Below are 24,926 nucleotides of genomic sequence, written 5' to 3' on the forward strand. Positions count from 1 at the left end.
CGCCCTAGCCGCCACCGCCCGCCGGCGCGGGAGGGAGTTGCCGCTGCTCAGGGTTGTGCAATCGGGGCCGGAGACATCGAGCGCCCGCTGCGGCCGGCCCGGGCCTCAGAGGGATGGGACGGGAGCCGGGTGCGGGAGGGCGCCGCTAGAAGAAATCCATGAGGTGAAGCGGGCACGGCCGGGGCGCGCTGCCGACAGGGTAAACCTCGCGGTGCCGGGAGCCGGGCTTTCCCTGGGGCGGAGAGCTGGCAGCCGGCCTGGTGCCAGGGGAGCCAGCCAGCGGCCGGTTTGCTGAGGAGTGACCTCCCTCATTGACAACTGTCATAACAGTGAACTCGGTTATGTGAGAATTTCTGCTGAAGCAACGTTCTGTTCTGCATTCTGTCTTCAGAGCTGAAGGTCTGACATACTAAAAGGAAAATGTGTATCTCAGCCTTTTTTTTTAATTTTAAAGGAGTCTTATTCTGGCATTGTAACTGATGCTCTACCATGTCAGGAGATATATACATATAATATGTATATATTGTATATTGTATAGCCAACTAGGAGAGGAAACTAGCAAGCAGGCATGAGGTCTGGTTTCTGCTGGCAGCATTTAGTTTGGTGGTATTAAGGTGTTCTGGTTTTAATCCTACTACTTCAGCTACTGCTGTACAAAGCTGATGAAGAAAATAACACCTTCTGGAATTAAAGGCTGATTTTGACTGGATAACAGATATTAAAGACAATCTTTTGTCTTAGCATTCCCACAGAGGAATACTGTTTAGGTCCATGGGGCAGGGAGCAAAGGTTCCTTTCCACAAGCTGGGTTCTTTGAAGTAGTGCAAACCACTGCGGGGAGGAAATAATGCCTGACATACATAAGCATAGGAGTCAAAATCATCCCCAGCCCTTACATAACCTTGTAAGTTCATCCTCAAATATGAAGGCTGCTCCCATTTTATTACGTTGGCGCATGACATCAGAGGTGGGTGTTGGTGTTATGGTAATAAAGGCTGAAGCTTCCATACCAGTATACTATTAGAGTTATTGTCATGTGACAGAAGGCAGCACAGGGGCACTCTAACAAAACAGTGTCTGACAAAGAAGTGTGTATGTGGAACTGAATTCCCTCGTGCAGAAAAAAATGGCACTCACTGACCTTCATCAACATTTGCTAAACATTTATGGAGACGAAACAGTGGATGTGAGCACAGTGGGAGCAGTGCGTTTCAGCAGTGGTGACAGTAGGTCAATGCCACTGGCACAGATTTTTTAGAAAGGCAACATGCAGGCTCTTGTTCATGGCTGGCAAAAAAATGCACGACCAATGGTGACTGCTGAAAAACAGTGTTTTGTAGCTGAGAATTTGTTCTATTGTTCCCTTCTCAGCTCAATGGAAATAATTAGGAGGCATTACTTTCAGAACAATCTATGTGTACATATATATCACTAAGGTATATTTAATAAAATCTTTTCAGAGAACTGCCTAACTGTATTCTACAGATTTAAAAGCATCAGGCTGCTTTGCCATATATGGACATTGGTTTCATTTTTACTGAATTACCATTGTACAGAAACATGAGCACTGAGGCAGTGACCTTTTACCAGAAAGTTCTGCCAATATATGTGGTAATAAAGAATAATATATAAATGTCTCACATCTGAAACTGTTTCCATAGCATATCTCACAGAAGGCAACTCTACAAACTCCTGCTGGCGTAAAGGTGTTATTTCCAATACTCCTTGTATCAGAAATAATGTACACCTCCCCCCCAAAAAAGAATTATTTGCTCAGTTAACCTCATTTTGATGAGCAAATGAGTTGCTGCTGCTCAACAGAGAGCAGTCTGCCACTGGACTTGTAGAAAGGTCAAGCAAACTATTTGTATTCAAAGGCTATTTGTGCTGTAGTGTGTTCAGTAATAAAGTTCTGTAAATACAAAAGGTACTTTCTGATGTTCTTGGGGTAGCAGAAGGACCTGGAAATATATGTGAAGGGTCAATTATGTTTAGGTAATAAACAATAGAAATACTTAGAATAGTTTTTAGAAAATTTTCCTGTTATTACTACTATTATTCACTCTGTTGCAGTGACAGGCAGAGGACCTGCTTGCTATTCAGTATTTCATAATACTAAATGTTATGTAAGCATAGAGCAAGACAAAGCACCACTCAGAGAGAAATAGAGTGTTGCACACTTTTTTCTAAGAGTCATTCCTTCTAGACCTCAATATACATTATGTCAGCTCTAAGCAATGGTGTTTTAATGCCAAACTGACACAAGTCCGTGGGTGCAATGAGGAACAGTGGTGTGAGGTGTTACTTTCATCTCTGAGTGCATGAGCTTTCAGACTGCTTTGTGCCAGCAGTGCTTTATGAGGATAAGAATCTTTAGTGGTTTTATAGCTCACCTTGATTCTTTAATATGATTTTCCTCTCCTAAATTGGTCAAGAGTGTTAACCATGCACTGATTCAAATTAGCATCTACTTCAGCAGTAATACATGCCATTTTTATCTTCACCCTTTTCAATCTGAAATAGTTACGCATTCATAGTTTTCTGTTCTGAAACAGACAAAAAAAGGATAATGAGATGTATTCACCCTGTGTTAATTCAGTTCCCCATCACTCCATTAGACCTGACCGAGCTTCAACAAAAAATATTTAATAAAATAAGCAAATAATTGGCAAATAATTGCAACACATACAGCTGCTGATCAATCTTCTCTTTATTAGTGTATTTTGGTAAAGTGGGTTGAATGATTTAGTGCATGAATTAGTTCTGCCGAACAAATTTCAGTAATGGTATCTCTTCAATCACATATGCCTCCAAGAAAACCTTTTTTGTTGTTTGTTTGTTTCTTATAGCTTGATGACTCTACAGCAACATAAAAGAATTCATTCCTCTGATTTCAGTGGGATCATGTAAGTGTGAGTAAGAATCACAGGACTAGGAGCATAATCAGATGAACTATCACCAAGCAATTACATGGCAAACAATACCAAATTACACTATATTTTAAGATCTTTGTAAGGAATATCTCAGATTTTAAGCTTAGACATTTATCTTTCCTTTATTTTTTGCAATTATATTAAATTACACAATCTAGCTACCTCTGCAAGTACAGAGTCAGACTGTTAAGGTTTGATTCCGCAGTTGCACCATCAGCAACTTGGCAATTTACAATTGGCTTTAATCTGAATAAAAGCAATTGCTTCTAAGCAAGATAACATGCTTATTTCTAGAACTGATGTAGCCTTTAGCATCCATGGTTGTTTAGTATTGTTCCCTCAGTTGACACAGTTAACTGTGCTAGTGCTTTTAATCCACAAAGTGAAATACTTGGTTGCCTCAAGTAAGGGCTTTCTGGAGACAGGTAGAATCCAACATAGTATAAGTGTCCCAGCTTTTGCAAAGTCTTAGTTATAAATCTTCAGTTTCTTTGTATTTTTTTTTTTGTTTTGGTGGTTGGTCTTTTTTTTTTTTCCTCTTTTTTTTTTTTCAAACAGATTGAATATTTAAAGTGATATGTAGTTTAACTTAATGCTTACATTCTCAACATAGTTGATTGTTATACTAGCATAAAATTCACAAAAATCTTAATTCCTGTCAAGCAATTACAGAGTCCTGGTGTTATTTTTAATCCTAAAATGTAAATAATAGGAATATACAGGTCTAGAAAACATTACATACAGTTACCAAAATGGAACTGTGAGATAAAGAACAAAAATGCCCTGTCCAACCATGGCACATAGATCCCAACTGTTCAACATGTGAATAAAAGATCAGTCTTCATTACTAAAAATAAATAACATATATTCTTAAGTACACTTTAAATACCTAAACAATCCTGGATAAAATCTGTGACAAGAATTAGCAGCACATTAATATATTCTGAATATGGTTTGCCAACTGATTATTAAGGGCTCCCAGAACTCTTTTGCTTTTATTGTTCATCCAAAAACTATTGTGCAATTTGTAACTAAGCATATTTAAACAAACTAACCTCTTCACTCACATTATTAATGCACGTTAATGTAATAGGGCATATATTGCATCACTTAAACAAATAATACAATCACAGTGAATAGAAAACAGTCAAATTCCCTGTAATGACACACGTGTGAGCTAGAACAATGTGACAGGAAAGTCATTTATCTGCATTTCCATGCTGCGTAAGCAATTCCTATTTTTGAAATAGCATAGAGTTATTTGTGTGATTCCAGTTTGCTGAGGTACTCAGTGTGCTTTGTGGATATTAGCTCAAAACACATTTGTAAGGGAGAAGCTGAGGTACATGGTAAAGAAAGACAAACTTAGGCAGCTTCAACAATATGGAAAGATGTAAGTGCATACTGCATTCTCAAACAAAATCAAGAACACACAGGTGGTTTTTTTTTCCTTCAGTAGAAGAGGAGAGAAGCAGTGGTTTTTAAACATCTTTTTTGTCTCCATGTTCACTCTGTCTTATACACAGAAAAAGTGGAGCAGAAAATTGCTTTGCCCAAAGCCACACACTGACAGTAGACAGTGCTGATTTAAATACAAAATGTGCAGCACAGTCATATTATTCAGGCTACTCTGACTGCTGTTTTGTTCTCTTGTCTACCTATACCATTTACTTTTCAATTGCAGTTGCAAAACACTTCCAGTAGCATAATTCTTGCCATTATATCACAGTGTATGGACCCCCAAATTCTGAGTTGCTTTCAAGGAACTTGAAGAGATTAAGAAAGAACAGGAGACACATAGCACTGAGTGACATTCTCAAATTGCAGATGCTCATTTACCAAATTATACCAAAGAGATTTTCAAAAACTGTATTTCCAAATGTGGACGAACATCTCTACAGCCACTCTGTTCTCCAGAGCAGAGTTGGTCAATTCAGGGACACATGTTTAAGGCATTCAGGTAAAACACTGAAGGCTACTCAAAGAAAGAGAAGGGCCTGTTTACTGTAGTTTGGTGAAGACAAGCTTATTGTGGGATAGGTTTCAGAGAGAGTAAGTATAGACATTTATGACCCTGCAATTCTGGACTAATATTTTTATGTTGCATAGTGTATTTAACAATAGAGGTGAAGATTTACAGAAAAGACATGGAAAGGAAGCAGGAATACTGCTGGCTCAAAAATGAACTATTGCACCCCTAGTTTTATGAGAGCACAGTCCACAGTTCATGCACGCTCACTTTATCCATACTGAGTGTGCACACTGCAAACAAGGTCATAAAAACCTGTCAGAACAGTTCCTCTGTGATGATAGAATTGGAGGCCACAGTAGAATACTATAATGATTACTCATTTCATTGTTTAATTCAAGGAAGTGTGGAATATTAAACATCATAGAGAACTGATATTGTCTAAGTATAGAACAGCAGAGTTATTTGAGCTTTCGCATAGTCATAGAATAAAAACTAAAGCAATGCCATGTCATCTGTTTAAATCATATACTCATGTCAGAAAGAAGTGAGCATTTGGATTAAAAATAATTTTAATCAATTCCTCCATCAGTATGGTCCATCACATTATTTAGAAATAGCTTATTTTAGTAAATGGATCATGAATCAATAGTAGACATAAATAAAGCAGTACAAAGGGCACATCATACAGCAAGCTGCCAATTGCTGTGGCAGAAGATGGCAGAAATCAGTGTCCCAGGAGAGATACAATAAATCAGAAACTGGCAGATAATACACATAGATGCCACCTTATAACAGAAACTCAAGATTTCTGTCATCTCCTAAGAACTACTGAAATACAGAAACATTTATATACTTTATATGAGACATCAGTTCAAAATGGAATTTGGTCTGAAGTCTGTTATTCACTAAATATTTTCAAGTTCATTCCTCTCAGGGTTTATGTAGTCCTTGAAGTATAGAGAATGAATTGTGAGGCTGCTAAAGATCTTTCTGGAGACAAAAAAAGACACTGTTCTGCAGACTTTGTGTTTTAGCTCAAAGGATCAATTCTTGAAAGAAACTGTATAACTGTAATTCCCGTATAGTCAGTGAGAAGTGGTATTACTCAGCACCTTTTAGGATTTGGCCCACAATAATAGAAATAAAATTGGTTTTCTCAAGCAGACAAATCATTACAAAATAGTATTAGTTATTCATATCCAAACAATTTTATTTAAAATGTATCTAAAAAGAAAACTCATTTTATCTGTTAGTATTAAGAAATATCTTGTTTGGAACCCAGCTAATATTTCTAGGTCATGTATGTGAGTAGATATTTTCAACTATGAATTCTTGACAGTTGGAATTATCAATGTCCTTAAGTATTTCATAGTTACTAACCATAAATTATGTTAATGTGAAAAATACTATTACTCTTATCAAAACTATGAGCTTCGTACCTAAAGATCAGTATAATTTGCAAATTAGACAGTTATATTTTATTAAAAATAAAGTTAATGATAGAATATTTGTAAATACCACAATTTAAGATTGCACAGGCTGGCATGAACACTAAGCATGAAGTTTTACATCTTCTCCAAAATAATTTATCTTTTAAAAATCGAATCCTGGATGATTACTGAAAAGCAAATAATTGTCTAATTTCACTTTTAAACCTTTAAAATTACTGACTTGATAGAACAATTATGCAGCAAAGGAGAAACTTGACTCAGGTTGAATGTACTTGAACCAGTTTTCAATTTGCCGCATTGTAATGTTTTGTTCTCACTGCCTTACAACACAGATTTTCCCCACTTTATCTTCTTAATGCTGCCTGTTAGTAATGTTGATCATAGTACTGCATAGGTCGTCAGTTGGAACTGAGACCCCAAGTGTGCTAACACTGTGAATATAAGAAATAAAAGCTAGTCTCTGCTTCAGATCCAGTAGATAAAGAGTCAAAAGGAAATAATACAGGCAGATAGAACAATGAGATTGCAGTATACATCACACAATTTTTGTTATGTCTACATTTTAGTATTCCAATCCTTTTCCTGAGGCCCTGTTAGAAAACAACTGTATGGACAACAAGACAAAGGTAACAAGGACATAGGACAAATTGTAGCAAGCAGCCCATCGAAACACATCTGAGGACATTCTGAGTGCAAACTTCCACAAAGCAATACAGTGGTTCTGCCTCGAAAGGCCTATCTCTACACACACTGGATGAGAAGAAAAGCCTTTGTTACTTAGTAGCCACCATCTGAGAGGCTAAAAATTCAATGAATTTTTGCTTTCAGTATCTTTATGAGCTAGATAGTATTCAATAGATGAAAAACAAAGACAATAACTGTCTGACCTAAGAAATCAGGTAAAAAAAATAATTACATCTACAGCGTTCCTCCAGGCTCTTAGTGGTGCCAAAAGACAAGAGAGAGGGCAATGGGCACAAACTGGAACACAGCAACTTCTAAATGACAATAAAACCTTCTTAACTTTGAGAGTGACAGAGCACTGGAACAGGCTGCCCAGAGAAGTTGTGCAGTCTTCTTCTCCGGAGATATTCAAAATCCACCTGGATGCTTTCCGGTGCAACCTACTCTAAGGAACCTGCTTTAGCAGAGAGATAAGACTAGATGATCTTCAGAGATCTCATCCAACCCCTGTGATTCTCTCTTTTTATTCCATAATCTTCACTTTCTTAAGTGTACTTTACTACAACTTATGTAATACTTCTGTAATTATTTTGAAGTAACAACTGTATGCACTACCCTATTACTAAAATTCAGGCAAAAAACCCCATCCAAATGAGACATTAATTGGATCAATTTTAAGAATATTTCAGATGAATATGTTCACAAAACACATGCTCATTATTGCAAAGCAGTCTAAGGCATTCTTCTATTTAATGAGATTAATAACACCAGCACAGATGAGTGCATGTCCTTCTTATATTGTTCTTCCCAGATCATTTAAATATATTAACGCTTAGAAAAGAAAAAAGACAGCCAGTATTGTAACTGTGATAGTATTTATTTTTTCAGAATTCAACTAGATGAGTGTAAGGTCCATTCGTATCCAGCTTTAACACCTGCCTGTTTCCATATGTGCCATGTTTAACAAGAACACCTGCTTCCATGCACTTGGCATTGGCAGCCAGTTGCTTTTCACACAAAGTCACAAACTGAGAATAAAGTTCCATTCCCTTTTCTTTTTCAATGTTTGCATGGTACTGCATCTTTCTTCCTTTCAGTTTACCACCCAGCGTAGCTTGTGGTATGATGAGCACATTGCCTGGTAAATCAAGGACAGATACGTACTCTCCATTTTCATTTTCACTTAATTTAACATTCAACAGCACATTGACTGCAAATAAAATAAAAATTAATATACCATTATAAAACTAGTATACCATTATAAAACAATATTCAAGATTCCACAAGATACTTTAAGATAAGACTAGTCACTCAAGCAAAAAAAGCTGTTACCAAAACAAAACACAGACGGTCATTAAATACTATTATCCAGTTAAGATTTCAGAGCATTGTGAAGAATGCAAAGGATATTCATATCAATGTAGTATGTCTAAAGAGTTACAGTGGGTGGGACAATGGTTTGCTCTTTGAAATCCTGCAGCTTATTCTAGTTGGAGCTCCCCAGAGGAATCCAGGATCTAACCAGTGACCCTGAAGTAATTACCTGATACTCAGGCAACATTTACACAGGAGCTTACATTGTATGAGATAAGGCCATCTTCAATACACTGGGAGACACTTCTGTCCTGACTTTCTTCTCTTTATGGTCAGAATAGATGGCAGCAGTATCCAACAATGAACTGATCCAGCTGAAGCCCTAGGCTCAGCAGTTTGGTCTCAGAGTAAGAACCCTTTAGTTTCCCTCTCAAAGACATGCAGGTGTCAGCCTGCCTTTTGAGAAGGAATGTAAGCAGGTAGGTCAGAGATGCAATTTGGTCCATTAAATGCTATGTGAAAACTTACAGATAGAAATGTTGTGTTTGATAACATTTTTCTAGTGTTTCTATAACAATCAAATGCTTCCCCCAAAATTTCCTCCAACTCCTTAAAAGCTGGGAGAATACTAGTCATCTCTCTAAACCCATAAAAAACACACTAACTTAAACAGTATCAAAACATATTAAGAACAAAAATATCCCATAAAACAGATACTTGGGAAGATGACAGCAGATAAATCTCCTAACAGCAAACAGAACTTTCTTTTTCCAGCCTATTCCAGCTGCCACAAAGCTGAAAAAGTGATTATTCTTGAGTCTCATAAAACTCTCACAAGCATAAGATTTTCATTTCATGCTGTTTTAAATATAACCAAAGATTTCATCTTAGTTTAGCATCACAGGAAGACCGTGCCCTTGAAGGACAAGAGCTATTTTCAGTATTTTCAATAACACCTGTGCTTGCACATTGCTAGGCCTTTTTGCTTGTCCCAGCATGCAGCTTGAAACAGACTATTGTTACATGACCTTTTGTGAAACTACCGCTATCAGCAACCCACAGAAACAGGGCACTTTTATGTAGAACACATCACTGAATTCCCCAAGTGATCCACTGCTAGTGATAGAGGAAAAGAGGCACAAGAAATTAAATCAAAGTAAAAGAAACTAACAAAACAAAGCAAGCAGCCAACCAACTGCAACAACAAAAGCTAAAACTACCCTAGAAGAAGGCAGACAAATCACTAGAGTTTGACCTTATTCAGAGCATCAGTTCCACATGAATGTAAATGTTAAAAGTGCATGTGAAGAAGAACAAGTGAACTACAGATAATGCTGTTAATACTACTGATTCAGAAAGGCTAACAATATGTAGTATGAGATGGGAAGGACACCAGTTAGTCATCCAGCCAACTCCCTCTACTGGCTATAATTTTAAACATCCAGCACATGTAGGGAGATTAAAATGAAAGTACTTCTTAAATAAAGCCATGAATTATCTGCAAACCATCTTCTCTAAGTTCAATTCTGTCCTTGACTGAAGATGCTGCTTGATACTTGTAATATATCCATTAATAGGTGCACCACTTTGTTTCCTAGAGTGTTTTCATCATGAACTTTCAATGTGAACAGATCTTGTAACAGGTGAATCATGAACTGACAGTCAGAAGAGATAAGGACAGCTGTCAAATGAAACATAACTAATCAAGCTGTTATTTCAACCACCTGATTAGTTGGAAATGATGCTATTTGATGATTTTTTTGCCTTCTCTTTTAAATGATTGTTGCCTTTTCTGCCACTACCATTTAGTTCTTTTTGAAACAATACAAGAATTCATACAGATTATATCATACCAATTTTTGGAATAAGATCCTCATCAGCACCTTTGAAGAAGCATATGTAGATAACAAGCCCTCTCTGGATCTACAAAAGATTAGAGAAAACAATATCAGTTTTTCTCACTGTCTACCATGCAGGTTTATCCTTAAAACTGATACAGAAAGGGACAAAACTACAATGACAAAATTCCCAAGATTAGTTTTACTTATTCCCTATAGCTTCAGATTTCAAATTTACTTACGGAAGTTTATGAGATATCAACTGATTACCTGCACAGTGCTGCTACCATGCAATAAAGCCAATTTGTTAGCTGCATGTGAAGCCACACTTTGTTGTAATATCCCATGCACAGTATTACTGTTATTACAGATCAAATAATTTACATATAGTTTGCATACATACAGTATGAAACTTAGCTTTATTTACAACTATGAAATGTCAAATACCATGGGATTTGTCAATGAATGGAATTATATTTTGATGTTAAAAATAAACTAGTGAAGGATAATTCTAACAAAACAGTTAATTAAACATTTAGATGTGACAACCAATTTAAATATGATGACCAACAGTTATGAAAGTTGTTCAGAATACTAGAAAGTTATCAAAAATGTTATCCATCAGTGAAACCTTTTTGACAAAGTTTGACTTTTCCCTTGATTTGGTCCATTAATCCAATTCCCTTAATTACCCCTTGTGTGGGGTAAAGGATATGCCACTTCCTTAGCAATTTAAGAGACCACTAGAAAGAACTGTCCATTTGAGGAAAGGATTAGGTCTGCAGTAACAAGAAAGCATAAAACAACTCGTTTTAACTCTTTTTTCTCTCTGGCTTAGTTCACAAAGAATACGTGTGTGACAACCTGTGCTTTATTAAGAAAATAAAGCTATTTGGCTACACAACCAACAGGAATGCTGTCTCATGTTCAAGTATATGTCAGTGATTTAACCTCTTCAGGAAAAAATAGAAAGCACACACAGCTTAACAATAAAAAAATCATACCCTGTCACTGCTGTTTTGTTAAGAATAATCACCATTCCATTCCTGTTAGAAGGAAAATTAACATCAGCACAGAGAAAATATGAAATGCTACCAAAGAGATGCTAATTAGATCGGAGCAGGAAGGATTCTTTACTTTCAATGTTTTAAAAACAAAAACATAAGATATGAGTATTTTTTAAAATAAACAACAAAAAAAAAAACACACAAAACCACAACCCTTTGTCTTTTCCTTTCCTTTTTTACTTATTCTTTTCTTTATAAGATAGAGGCTTTTAGTAAAGAAAAAAACTATACACATGAGATTTCATTCTTTTGTTATTGTGGAGACTGAACAAAACACTCAATGCAATGAGTAAGGAGAGCTATATCTTTGTAATTATTTTTCTAGTTACCAACATATGGAAAAAAAAAAGAATGCTCTTCACAGCCGAAATGTCACATGCTGAGATTCTTTCAGAAGCTATAAACTGCTCCTTACAAAACTCATTCTGACCACCACAAAATACTACACAGGTTTCCATTCCCAAATGATTGTCATATTTCATAAACAGCGTAATAAATTTCATGCCCTAAACGCATTGGCATAATGGCATTTCAAAGGCTCTATTCAAATGACAGAAAGAAATAAAAGCTGCTAAAGGATAGACAGTCTTACTTGCTTAACTAAATATTAGTTCCAGAACCAGACTAGCATCAGGATGTTAATAAAGAATAATGCACACATATCTATTAATAAAAATTAAGTTGGTCAAACACATTCACACTACATGTATACAAACACTAACTTAGAAAAAAACAATTACGCTATACTGCACACCCCCCATATAACTACTACTCTAATCTTGAGACTTCTGAAAGTTTCTGAATATTTTTACATACAGAAGTAACAGTATTCTGCAGAATGCTCATTTAAAAACAGAAAAAAGGAAAGAAAGTCAAATTTAAGACTTTAAGAACAGATAACTAAAAATCATCATTATTAGCTATTGCATTAACTAACTTAGTTTACCAGCCTCTCGCAAGATTAGGTGTTTAATTCAAAATACACTTTTTCTGTCACAAAATTTGATACATATCAGCTTCAACATCGGTTACGCTCAGAAAGATTAACATAGTAGAAGGGCAACACAGGAATAGAACAGCAAAGAGGCTATCATAAATGAAAGAGTATCACAAAAGAAAAGTAAAGGTGCTCACCCATCCAGAAAGATCCAGGCTCACAGAAAGAACTTCACCAAAGAGAAATCTGCAGAAACCCTTCCCCAGTGGGGGTCAGCCCTTAAATGGGGTCTAAGAGGGGTGCAGCCAGGCTCCACCTCTTCTGGTCACACAGCTGAATTACCTTCACCTGTGCTCCCATGCCTGACCAAGTCCTTTCCCCAGGTGCTCAATCAGTGGTTCAGACCATGACTCAGCAGTTACCGTACAGTGTTTCACAGCAATTAAATATAAAATGCAAAAATCTGAATTCAGAGGCAAGTAAATGCTGAGAATGTTTCTGTTTTTATTGTATGCTGTATGGGAACTGCTGAGTCACGGCTTGAACCTCTGATTGATCACCTGAGGCGAGCCATGAGTCAGCCAGAGGAGCACAGGTGAAGGCAATTCACTGTGCTGCCAGAAGGGCTGGAGCCTGGCTCCATCCCTCCTATTTAAGAGCTGGCTACCAGTAGGGATGGATCTTGTCTGGAGATCCTCTCTTCTGTTGTTTTTTGTAGGTGAGCCTAGTATATGGGTAAGCTTTCCATTTATTCTCTCTTGTTATCTTAGTCTACTTTGCCTCTCTTGTTCTTTTTGTGGTTATAGCATCTTAACATCCATTGATTATACATATGCTTATTATATTCTAGAATGTTATGGAGACTATCTAGTTTCCCAAGTTGAAACTCATGGTTTCAACTGTGATTGAGAACTATATTTGAACACTTATTTACACTGTGTTCAATCATGTTTCAACCTCAATTTGTTATATGTTACTTTTTTTTTTCCTTTTCAATTTTCTTAACTAAGAGACTTAAAACTGAATTTAAAGAGCTATCCTAATGGTAATGTATGTCAGTCCCCAGGCCTTACACAAGTATTTCAGGTGTCCTAGCTGATCAGAGCTACATTTAGCCCATGAAACGTCATGTAAAATAACACAAATAAGGAAGTTACAAATGCAACATGCTGACAAGCAAACAGTTACTGGAAAGAACTTACATAATGAAAGGCAGGCAGCTGTGCTGCGTGGGTTTCTTTTTATCAGTAAAAAGCCTACATAAATAAAGCAGTAAATCAAGTTACTCTGCAACAGTGGCTTTTATTGTACAACTGTCCTAAGTAATCATCAGAGCAGGCACACCTGCATCACAAAGGGCTGAAGTACCCAGTCCCCTAGGCCATGCAGCAAGCCTTAGCCACACTGCTTCTGGACACTGCTTTTTAGCTCCTCTGCAGAATAAATAACTAAGTCCTACTCTCTTTACAAAATACATTCATCTGAACTATGAAGGATTCCATTAGTAAAACCTAAATATATTCTACAAAATGTTATCTCAGCATGTTTTGTTTTTTGTTTTTTGTTTTTTTTTCTGGAAAATGTAATGCAACTGGTAATGAAAACAGATGCTTTGTAATTTGTAAGAAGCAAGTTTGTGGAACTAATATATATGAATTATTCTTTGACATCTTCATTCAGGCTCACTGAACAGTGAGAAGCATTATTCATATTTCACCCATTCTGCTGCATCAAAGAGAAATTCCATAATCTGCCGTGGGTCACAGAACAACCTGTACCAGGTATTTTTTTTTTTTACCCCATTTGGTATCTTAACCAGAAGATAAATCAAGAGAAATAAGGTATGGGAGAGACAGTTTTCATTGCATTAAGTGTAGATATTTCTTTTCTCCTATAGTTTGAAATACTCAATCTCATTGTATTTACCCCTAGATGTAAACAGAGTTCCTTTTTTTCCTTCAAAGTATTTTGTGTATACAGAAACTTCTAATGGATCCTATTTCGCCAACATTTCTGCATAAACAAGACCTAATAATCCTCAAAAGGTCATAAAGCTACAGTTGTGAAAACATAATGAAGAGTTGTGACTCATACAAAAAGTACACTTCTAGCCTTTTTCCTGATAAAGAACATCCACTCCAGAGTTCCCAAAGTACCTGCAGGGGTCTCTTAAAGCTTGGAAGCTCTTCAAAGCCACTTACATGATGCACAATTTATGGCTCACTAGAAGTTTCTCAAGGTGAGGACCTACTTTTTAGCTGTTACAGGTCAGAACACCCACACTGATTTATATAAATAAGCTTCTTTATTTATCATGCCTATATTTCTTTATTTTTCATTGGTACACAGAGTAGCATTATCCTACAAGAAAGCATCAGAAGCAATGATGCTTTTTAATGACCTCTAATGAAAGCCATTAAAGACTAAAGAAACATTATTTTCTTTTTACTTTCTTTTTTTTTTTTTTTTTTTTTTGCGCTGCAGGGTGATCAGCTCTTGTTACAATAGATTTCTCTTTATAAGCCCTGATATCCAGGAAAGATTTGTAAGGACCAGTTAAGCTTCATGTCTGAAAAATACCTGCTGCTCACACTGAACAAACCTCATGGTGATTTCCTCAATGTTATCCACTACTTTTCTAACAATTTTGGTTAAGATATTTAAATCTTCAAGTAAGAGATCTACACAGCATAAGTACCTTCTAACAGATTGACTTGTTATATGTAAAAACTGAAACATGTGCCTCTGTTTGGGTAGTTTAACAGACAGCCAGCACCTGTGACACCTCTGTGAAAGCATATTTAGGAGAGGGCAGAAAGCCCATAGAGAGAACATGAGAGGGATAGAAGGTATGTTGAGGGGAAGCTGCTATTCTCCTACATGGCCTGTAGCCTGGGAGGGCTTGTTCTGATAGGCAGGAAAAGAGGATGAGCAGGAGATAAGCCTTGTGTGGATTACAGTCGGCTGTATCCCGGTCTTGGCAGCGTGACCTGGCGTGACAGCATGGGAGTAGGGGTGTACTCAGGAGTGCAGATCACAGCCAGTGCTTGAAGCTTAGCCTGCCGAAGAGGGAGGACTATCTTTCCCACACATTTAAGTATTTTTTTTCTTTTCAATACTCAAACTAAGTAAACATTTAATTGAGAATAAATTAATATAAATTCTCCGAGTGAAAGCTGTTTTGCCCATGATGGTAAGTGGCAGCGATCTCCCTCCGTTCTGACCTGCTGCTTCTCCCACTCACCCCGCAGGGAGGGGGCAGCAGCTGTGCGCCTATCGCTCAGGCAGGCTGAAAAAAACACTGAAAACTCTTACAGAATGAATATAAGAGGGAACTAATTACAGATTTTTGCAGACGCCAGAAGGCAGAAGTGAAGCCTGACGGGAGTTACCACGAGGATCGCGTATCGGTCTTCCTATCTGCGGTAAGAATCAGCGGGCAGCGCCGTCCCTTTGCCGTACCATCCGCAAAGCCCCAACGGGCCGCAGCCACGCAGCCCCAGGCTCTGCCCTGCGCCCCCGGCCATGCCCGCCCCCCTGCTAAGGGAGGGGACGAAACCGCGCCCAGCGAGGCGGCCGCGCTGGACGTTACCTCTTCCCACTCAGCCTCCGCACCGTACTCGGGCGGCTTCACCTGCAGCCGAGCGAACAGGCACTGCTGCAGTAAGGCCCGAGCCAGCACCGGCCGCGCCGCCGCCATGGGACTGAGAGCACGCGGGAGGGAGCGGCGTGGGGGCGGGCGCGGAGCACGGGCGGGGCGGCGGCGGGGTCACGGTGCAGCGCGCATTGCTTTTCCGGGTTAACGGGAGCAGCGGCAGCAGTGAGGTGCTTAGGTGTCTCGGCTGGGGCGTTACAAAGCCCAGCGCCTGGGTACCGGCTCATTGGCGTGTGTGAGGAGCTGTGGTCCGGCAGTGGTTTCTGCGGAGAGGCAGGTAGCCACGTGCAGAGGCTGTAGCTTTAGGACAGAAAGCGTTTTAACAGCTCGTACTTTTTTTCTTTTTGTTAAAAAAAAAAAAAAAAAAAAAAAAAAACCACCCTACTGTTACCTGGAAGTTGGTCGGTTGGTTGGCTTGTTTGGATGAGAAAAATGCTGCTTAGCTTATTTTCTAGTGGGGGAGTGTTACATGCTGTGGAATAGTGTACTGTTTGGTTTCTGCATGAAGGCTAAAGCCCAGTAATGAGCAGTGGGAGGACTGCTTGTTGCTGCATTACTAACTGCGGTGCTTGGATTCCACTTACTAAGGTTTCACATCACAGGGCTTTTTTCGTAGTGACACTGTTTGGAAGCAGAGGGAAAAACAAATAACACAGTTAAACAAAGGACACTTGTATAGCCAGGGATCAGAATTAGGATCTGAAGAGAAGTTAAAGTATTGCAGCTGTTGCTTCTGTGATTACTCAGGTATCTGACTCTGTGTCCTGACTCACTGAGTAGATGACTTTTGCCCTCCTCAGTCTTGTGAGTTCTGATAGAGGTAGTGTGTGCTGGTGCAGAACTCAGCTTCTCAGAGTTCCTGTGAAAGATCTAAGATTTCATTTTCAGAGCCACATTTAAAAAAAAAAAAAAAAAAAAAGACAGTAGTATAGTAAGAAACTAAATTTTATTATTTGGCCATAGTCATTAGACAAGCTTAGTGCAGTTAACCATTGCACAGCAAGAGGCAATGTATTCTCATTAATAGCCATTGTTGCACAAAAGTTGTATTAAAATATGCTCTTTTGCATCAGTGTTCTCTGAGGTTGCTTTCAAAAGCAAACCTTTATAAAAATGATGAAATCACACTAGGTGGCTAGTGCGTAAACTAGCTCATTTGTTAGCTGTAGGGTACTGGTAAATGTGAGCTATTTTTATTTAAACTTCACTGATTTTATTTAAAATACCTTCTGTTCATTTATTCTAAAGCTCTATCCCCAGACTCATTAAGAAGAACTTAATGAGGTAGAAATCCATTTAAAATGAGTTTCTTCATATATATTTGTGATATAAATTTATTGTTAAGGAAAATGAATATTACTACAGCCTCTGAGCAAATTAGTAGAATACAAATAGATATCAGCATATATGGATATTAATTATTCTTTGTTGTGACACCATTGTTTACACCAGGATTTGATGCATTTATTCATATGGCATATGGTTGTGAACCAGTACACTGAACGAGCAGTGCAGGATCATTATTTGTATCATTCCCAATGTAGTTATATTGTTTTTTCCTTGGAAAAACAAAAATATGTTACTGTAGCATATGTTCCATTTGTTGAGTTTTATTGGGCCACAGGTGAAAGATCTCTTTTGTAAGTCAAAGAATGTTTGGCTAAATTTTAGCCATTTGAATTTGTGGTTGGTTTTTGTTTTATTTTTCTATGAGAGAACCTCTAGATTTCTAAGGAATGTATCCATGTATAAAATACACTTATATTTTATTATTATTATACTAAAGATGTTTTCCTACATGCTTTGGGTTTTATAGCTGTCCCAGAATATTTATTCTATCTTCTCTGCTTCTTGACCCTGCAGCAAAGAGTAGGTGCTTGGAGATTGACTGTATCCAGAAGACCCTCTTTGTTATTTTCACATCAGTTCTTTTTAAGAGAGGTAGATGGCAGCATGAATCACTTCTCGCAAATGTAAATGTATGTGCATTTTTCCTTTAATTTGAGTGGTCATATATATTTCATGTGCATTTAATGGAGTGTCACCTTTTGTGGGGAGAGGTGGGTGCTGGGGCTCTGCCTCTGCTGGTACTGAGGTTTCTCTTGTTTATCAGAGGATAAAATGGTCTTTCAGAACCAAAATGATTTCAGATTGTCTTGAAGTCTTCCCTAGGGGTTTATTTTTTTTTGTTAGCGCTAACTTTGGTATTGTATGTCACTTGGCAGGGGCCACAGTTGACTGTGATATTGAAGGAACAAGATGCATCTAAGAAGTTATTCCCGTCTGTGGTGTCTGAAACATTGATCTAAGGTTTTTCAAGCAGCTGTCACATCAACAAAGTGCCCCTGGGTAGTGTCATCTGTCTTGAAGAGAAACAATACAAAGCTGCAGCCTAGCACTTAGATAGCAAAGACACAAAATAGGTTGATACAATGAGTTATATTTTGTCTTGTAGGACAGATGTAGCTGAAAGGGTGTAGAGTGTTGATGGAGGAATTATGTTTGAACATTACATTTTCTGTATTGTCCAGCATGGAACTCTCTTCCTACGTGTACAGAGGGGGAAAAAAATAAAAGTAAGAAAAACTACCAGATCCTATATAGGGAAGGAGTATTTACTCAAAGCACTTGAGAACACTTAGTAAATAATCACAGGTGGGTACCACTGCAGCCTGGAATGCTGTGATAGAGCTGATGGACTCTGCTGTGACAGCTAGTACAGGTTGCTGCTAGGAGGCTCTTCCATCATCAGAGATGACCAGGAAAATGGAATTTGCTGCAATGAAATGGCAGGTCTTCATCATAGGAGATACAAAGTATTTTGCGTTATTTTCTGTAAAATTGTTTAATTTGTAAAGCACATTTTTAACTGACCATGCTGAAACAGCAAATCAATCCCTATGAGAAGAAAAAGAAATAGATGTGCAAATCTCTAGTTTGAGAGAGTTAAAATGGCACCATAGCACAAAATGAAAAGGGATTATTTGGTTGTTTTTAAAGTGGTGATTACAGTCTTCTGAGCTGAGTCAAGTTGCTTTCTGTTCTTTCCCTTGCTTCCAGTTTATTTTATTTATGGTTTTGAGTTGTCTAGCTTATCTAGGCTATCCATAAGGAGATATGACTCTTTGTTTGAACTGTTGTTTTTTTTTTGGTGACCTTTTCTCAGTCTAGTTCAATTAAGGTGTTTTTTTTTTTTCCAACAGCTTCAGAATTGCTAGGTGAATACTGAATTAATGTATTTAGCTGAAAGCTCCAAATTTCCCACTACCTAAATACAGTCATCACAGTGTCTGTTATTTAGCACTAATTTGTCTCATACTCAAATCATCTTCAAGACATTAAGGTCAAGAACATGTCTCCCTTCCAAACCAGAGGTATTTAAAAGTGTAGAATGGGGAGGGAGCATGAAGACTTACCTTACCACTTGTCAAGCATCAGAAACCATGTGGAATAACAGTGTTTTCACTTGAAAACCCTAAGTGTTGCACAATACTGGTGTAGAAAGCTACTGGAAGTAGCTCTTTGAGAGAACATATGAGGTGAAGATGTGATCTGCTTGCTTACCATGATTGCCTTAAGGAAGCAGGAACACTATTAATTAGTTCCTTTCTCTACAAGTTCTACACATGTTCATCTACTTGTGACAACTACGGTACTGTTCCTTGCTTGACTGTCTACTGCATCAGTTGCTTATCTCTGCATGACTGACAGATGTTAGTTTTAAAATAAATTCTGCCGATTCCACTGGACCAGTAACAGTAACCTACTTAGGGTATGTACCATAGGGTCTAATTATAACACTTCATACAGTTAGAAGTTAGAAGCAATGCAGTACTCTTTTTTTAATACTATAGAGGTGTGCTTTTTGGAAATTTAATCTGATTTCTTTCATTTTCAGTGGAAAAAGTTTGGTGGTAGTGTGAGGACACTGGACAAAAAAATGCATGAGCATCTTGTAGGTGTTGGAACTATAATTTTCCATAGTAGATGCTGTAGGCCAAAATCTCAGTTGGCACAAAGCCTCATGTTATTACTAAAAAATGTACATGAATTGAGATGCTGCTCTTTCCATTCCTTTGACACACACCATGAAGGGTCATTTATTATTCACTATGTACCTGAAGGCCTCCTTGCCTCTAGTCACTGTCAAGTGTGCAGGAATAATCAGGCTGCATGTCTTTTTTGCATTTATATAGATAGCTTTCAAATGAAATTCTGCAGCTTTAGGCCAAAAGTTTTCTCCTTTAGCCATAGCTCCTGTCATTTTTCCTTTCCTCAGGCATACTGACCTTAGCAAGTTGGGAAGACATACGCACAAATGATAGGTCATTAGAAAATTCTCTGAACAGCAAACCTCTGAAGTCAGCCCAAGTTCTATTTGCTATACATCATGATAAAACTGGAAAGTCAAAGGAGGCACAAATCATATGCTCAGTCTGTAATCTATCAGTTGCTGAAGCTGTTGTTTCCCTAAACTCAACCTCTTTTGCAATGTAGTTCAACAAGATTGCCAAAGCTCAGTAAACTGAGTAGGGCTGACAAATTTTTGGCAATTCTCTTCAGTGTAAGATCATGCTGCCACAACAAAAACAGGCATTTCTTTTTGCCATAACATAGCATCACAGTAATGTTGGTCTATAAGCTTGTTTTGCAATTATATTTTGGGAATTCATCCCATTAAAAGAACAAAATGCAACTGCAGCAACTGTAGGACTTCTATCTACAGTCAGTCCTTTGTTAATGATTTGTTTCTGTTAATGTAATACTGTATATAATCTGTCCATGATTTTAGCCAACAGAAGAAGCAGGTTATCTTGTTTCTCCTTAGATCTTGTGGGGGGGAAAAAAGAGGATGTTTAATGCAGTGGAATAAAGAGTAGAGGACTGTAGATTCTAATGAATATTCATTGAGTTAAGATAGTACACCACGTGTCAAGAAAAAATGTGACTTGCTATGAATTAACACATCTCAAAGAGCTTCCAGTGTAACTAGTTGTTAATATTTAATTTTAATGCTTTCTGAAAGCACTGACTTTTTTCAGTGCGTGTTTCTGAACTCACTGGGAGTGAGATGATTTCTTTACAATGATACGTGATACCTCAGAAGTACTGCAATGATAAAAGGGGTATTTTTCATATAACCTTTGATTTTATTTTTTTTTTCAGCTTCTAAAGAGTCATGCTTTCTTTTACAATAGATGCTAAATCACTGCTACAGGGTGGAAAAAACAACTATCTTCAATATTAGATGTTCTAACAGGATGAAAAAAAATTGTATTTGTTAATTTTTATAAGTGCTTTTTTTCCTCCCAGATAATCCTCCAGTGGTTTCAAAAATTTTAAGTATATGAATAAGTGGGTAAAACAGTTAGTTGATAAGTTGAAACATTTTAGTATCAGCTAAAGATATTTAATTCTCCCCTGAATAGCCTGTTACTTACAGGGCAAAAAATGATAGCTTTCAAAGTGACAGTTTAAGTGAGATTCATGTCTGCATTAAAACAACTTTGTTTTGGTGCCCAAGGTAAAATGTGTTTTAGCTACTATTGGAGAAAATACATCTATTATACTTTGAAGCTTAAAGAACAACTCAGCTCAACTTCAGGTAAATGTCTAAGCTACATCTAGGAAGTTCATTAATTGCAAGAAATATCCTTGGATGCTAATTCATCTCTGCTTTATTGGTTCCTATCATACTTTTGGCCATGGTTAACTTGCATCTAAAAAATTAGTAATTAGATAATCTTCCACAGTTTGCTCTACTAAAGGAACCCCCCCTTTTTTTTTCTTTTGCATTTATATGGTAGGCAGCTTATGATAGGATTTCAATTCCTCATTACCACAGCAGCTTTACTCTTCATTAGTCTACTACTATGGGTCTAAATCTTGTATGTGGGAGATCAGCAGGATTTGAGATAGGATTTCACCATGTCCAGTTCTACTGAATCAGCAGCATCTTGTCTCTAAGACAAATGTTATTTTAGCAATATTCTTAGATATGAGAGAAAAAAAGGAAAGATTTTCTATTGCAAGAGGTCAGATCGCATAACGTAATTCAAAATATACTATTAGCGGATATTGCTTGCTACATTTTGAAAACAACTCAAATGAAATCTAAGTATTGAAATGGACAGAATATTAAATGTGTTAGGGACAGTGATAACATCTGTAATAATAGACATTTTAGTGGTCTGCATGCTCTGCCATTGGATCCATGTGTAGATACCCTTGTATGAGACATTAAAAATGCAGAATTTAGTTTAAAATTTAGTAAAAGTTCTGATTAGTGCTGGAAAACTGTCATGTGGAGTGAATATGAATATGCACCTAGTTTAAGTGCCTAAGCAAAGAAATAGAATTCTGTAATTGACTTTGCTACCCTTTAAGTACCTGTTATCCATGACTACAGATATGACCATGACTCAGTAGGTGACAGAGCGAGACAGAGCCAATGAAAGTTCCTTTCTCAAAACGGTTTTCTGAAGTCCTAAGTGTGAGCTAATAAGCCAAGCAGTGAATTAAACAATCACTCAGTGTCAGAAAAACAACTTTGTATTTTTCTGTAATAGTTATATTTCCTCATTTCAATTTTTGATTAAATTGGTATTATAGAGAGTGCAATCCAGTCCCTTAGTGGCAGTAATTAGAACATAAATTGCATTTATTTCTGTGAGAGTTGATTTTTAGGTCTTAGTTTTGATATTTATTGGCCAAGAGCATTCATGCATGATTCACTAGAAAATTGTCTACACCTGAGGCAATTACATAGCTACTTTGTAGGAAGCTGTTAACTGAGTCCCTCTTTTCTTCATGTTTAGAGAGCTGGGATGGAAATAAAACAAGCTTATTTTCTCAACCAGGAGGAACTTGCTCAGCTTCTTGTCTGTTAAACTTCAAAGGTACTCTAGTCTAGGCTATATTTTCCTTGGCCTATGCTTTGTATTAAGGAGAAGATGGCTATAAACATGCTCATCTTCCTCTGTTCTGTCTAAAGAAACATGCTGTTTGGCATTAGATGTTAGCATAAATAAAAATCTGAGATGCTTAGGCACTTTTTTCTTTTTACGCTTTGACGTAGAAGATCAGAGATCAAGAACTTTAGATTAAATTCATGGATCTGCCTCTGGCCCCATCTAAAGCCATGAGGAGTAGTTACTTTCCTTCACAGTGGTGGGTTAACTGGAGAAATAAGCATTCCAATAATCTGCTGTTCTGCCTTCACAGTTTTGGACTGCCATGGTTTTTATATGTAGTACTTGTAGAAAGTGCTCTTGGATCGGATTTATTTTCATCTGATGTTTCAGCATGCATGGATCAATCTGGAAGATACTGCTGCTGGCACAATTGTGTAAGTGGTCCATATAAACCCAAAGAACATAAGTTCCTTTTGGTGATGTCTTTGGTGATTTGGACTGCTAATGTACTAGAAATTACAAGAAAAGTATTTTATGGCCACAGAACAAGAGTGAATTTGTTTGGAATATGAGACAGATTTTTAAAATAATAAGTAAATACAAAACCTGCTAGATGTTGGTGTTGTTTCTCAATTAGTCTCATTGTTCAAATTAGATTAATTTGCTATACAAAACTCACTTATGCTCCAGGTTCTGATGCTAACAAATGCTTCCTGTAAAACAAATTCATTACCAACCAAATGAATGAAGAACAGAATTAAAATGATTTCACAAATTGAAACTGTGCCTGAATGACATTATTGCTCAAACCAGTGCTGTCATATGGTTTAGTGAAGTGAAGCTTTTATGGAAGTGAAGATTTCAATTCTGTATCTGTATGATGTCAAATGCAAAAAAAAAAAAAAAAAAAAAAAAATTCCACCACTGGAATTACAATTTACGTGCTGTTGGAAGAGAAGGTATTTCTACCCTTCAGTGGTTGTAGCACATATGGCAAAGACTAGGAAAGTTTTAAAGAAAAAAAAATCAAAGCTTAAGTACTGAAAGAGCATTAATTGGAGTGAGCTAGTTACATTCATGCAAGGAATAAATATCTTGTGTACCTAAGAAAATAATTATGTACCTTTGTTACTGAAAGGTGTATTCAGCAAAACAAATGTCTTCATTTTCTGCACTACTTGCTTAAGACTGCTTAAGCTGTCTTCACTGTGATGTGACTGCTACTATAGTACATGATATGTACCTGAAGAACTTGATTGACTTCAGAAGAATCGAGCAGTAGATTAAAAAAAGATTCTCTTCTTGACTGTGAAGATCTGCACAGATCATAGCATCCACACAAAAGTAATATACAAACTAAATTGGGTTCAATCCTCTCAGGCCTTGGTCCTCATTTAGTGAACAGGACTAAAGCAGAGAACTTAATTTCTCAGTTTAAGGTCTAGGAAAGTGTCTGCATAAAATGAAGCTACTTTTGTGGTCGTAATGGAAATGTTAATATACATTATAAAGAAAAATGTGTATTGCTACTGTGTCTTCTGTGTCTTCTTGTTTGTTAATCTATTACAGTTTAAGTATTGCCATGTATTATGGTATTTCATGTGACACCACAGGTAAACCTCTCTTGTTTAATACAGGTATTTACAATCCCTTGGGCCAAATGAACTTTGCGACAAAAGGGCAGAAATGCCTCACCATTGGGGTGCAGGCCCTTAATATCCAAGCCTGGCAGGAAGACTACTGGCAGGAAGTTACACTACTACATTCAGTTGTTAAAATTTAAATAAGAAACTAAAAGCAGTTATGGCATTTTGGAAATGGCTTTCTTATTTTAGAGCAAATTTAATGGCAGAATCCTACTTATCATATTCAGTACAGCCTAGTGCCATAGTAGCTTCCCTATTGCTCTTAAAATTACTTTAAAAATGTTGAAAACCAGTTCTGCACACCTACCACTGATCCTGCATTGCTGATTTTGTTTGTGATGTGTGTTCTGCACTTTAATACTGCCTCTAACACTCAAGGTAGGAGAATGAATAATGCAAATTTCTTGCAAGGAAAAAGCTAACAGTTTCATGCAGCAGCGAAGAGTAGGCCCTTGAGGGAGATCTCTAATGCAGTTTTTGAATTAAACGGCTCGTTGGTTGCCAGTGTTCTTCTG

General features: G+C 37.3%; 2 protein-coding genes and 2 long non-coding RNA genes across 7 annotated transcripts in view; 3 read left to right on the top strand and 1 right to left on the bottom strand.

Annotated features, from left to right (window-relative positions):
* Window positions 1-57: 57 nt before the first annotated feature.
* Window positions 58-3,665, top strand: LOC128086297 (uncharacterized). Its single transcript, XR_008209324.1, has 2 exons — window positions 58-199; window positions 2,850-3,665. It is a non-coding gene; the product is annotated as an uncharacterized LOC128086297 (long non-coding RNA).
* Window positions 3,666-7,896: 4,231 nt separating this feature from the next.
* On the bottom strand, window positions 7,897-15,945 carry DTD2 (D-aminoacyl-tRNA deacylase 2). Of its 4 annotated transcripts, none has more exons than XM_052694706.1 (3): window positions 15,789-15,945; window positions 10,208-10,277; window positions 7,897-8,178 (listed from the first exon to the last, which is right to left on the bottom strand). In XM_052694706.1, exons 1-3 carry the CDS (start codon window positions 15,894-15,896, stop codon window positions 7,925-7,927), a joined length of 432 nt encoding a protein of 143 aa, XP_052550666.1. In that variant the 5' UTR covers window positions 15,897-15,945; the 3' UTR covers window positions 7,897-7,924. The 4 variants fall into 4 exon arrangements, with proteins under 4 accessions (XP_052550666.1, XP_052550665.1, XP_052550668.1 ...); XM_052694705.1 differs by having other exon boundaries at window positions 7,897-8,250; window positions 15,789-15,943; XM_052694708.1 differs by lacking the exon at window positions 15,789-15,945 and adding an exon at window positions 12,539-12,714 and having other exon boundaries at window positions 7,897-8,250.
* The window catches only part of NUBPL (NUBP iron-sulfur cluster assembly factor, mitochondrial), a 90,765-nt gene continuing 80,176 nt past the window's right edge, over window positions 14,338-24,926 (top strand). Inside the window, exons 1-2 of the mRNA XM_052694703.1 lie at window positions 14,338-14,435; window positions 15,552-15,621. Of these exons, the coding sequence (XP_052550663.1) occupies window positions 14,398-14,435; window positions 15,552-15,621 (108 nt within the window). The 5' untranslated portion in view covers window positions 14,338-14,397. The remainder of the gene's footprint in view (window positions 14,436-15,551; window positions 15,622-24,926) is intronic.
* LOC128086296 (uncharacterized) lies at window positions 15,983-24,406 on the top strand. The gene is made up of 3 exons (XR_008209323.1): window positions 15,983-16,128; window positions 17,715-17,824; window positions 18,077-24,406. It is a non-coding gene; the product is annotated as an uncharacterized LOC128086296 (long non-coding RNA).

Source organism: Tympanuchus pallidicinctus, unplaced genomic scaffold (genome assembly GCF_026119805.1).
Source record: "Tympanuchus pallidicinctus isolate F22 unplaced genomic scaffold, pur_lepc_1.0 scaffold3, whole genome shotgun sequence".
NCBI lineage: Eukaryota > Metazoa > Chordata > Aves > Galliformes > Phasianidae > Tympanuchus > Tympanuchus pallidicinctus.

Excerpts from the sequence above, each read along its gene's own strand:
- DTD2 (XM_052694705.1), bottom strand. The coding sequence starts at position 15,896 with ATGGCGGCGGCGCGGCCGGTGCTGGCTCGGGCCTTACTGCAGCAGTGC. Across the intron at positions 10,278-15,788 it reads CGGAGGCTGAGTGGGAAGAG|ATCCAGAGAGGGCTTGTTAT; the intron begins GTAACGTCCAGC and ends AATCTTTTGTAG. Across the intron at positions 8,251-10,207 it reads GGATCTTATTCCAAAAATTG|TCAATGTGCTGTTGAATGTT; the intron begins GTATGATATAAT and ends TTTTATTTGCAG.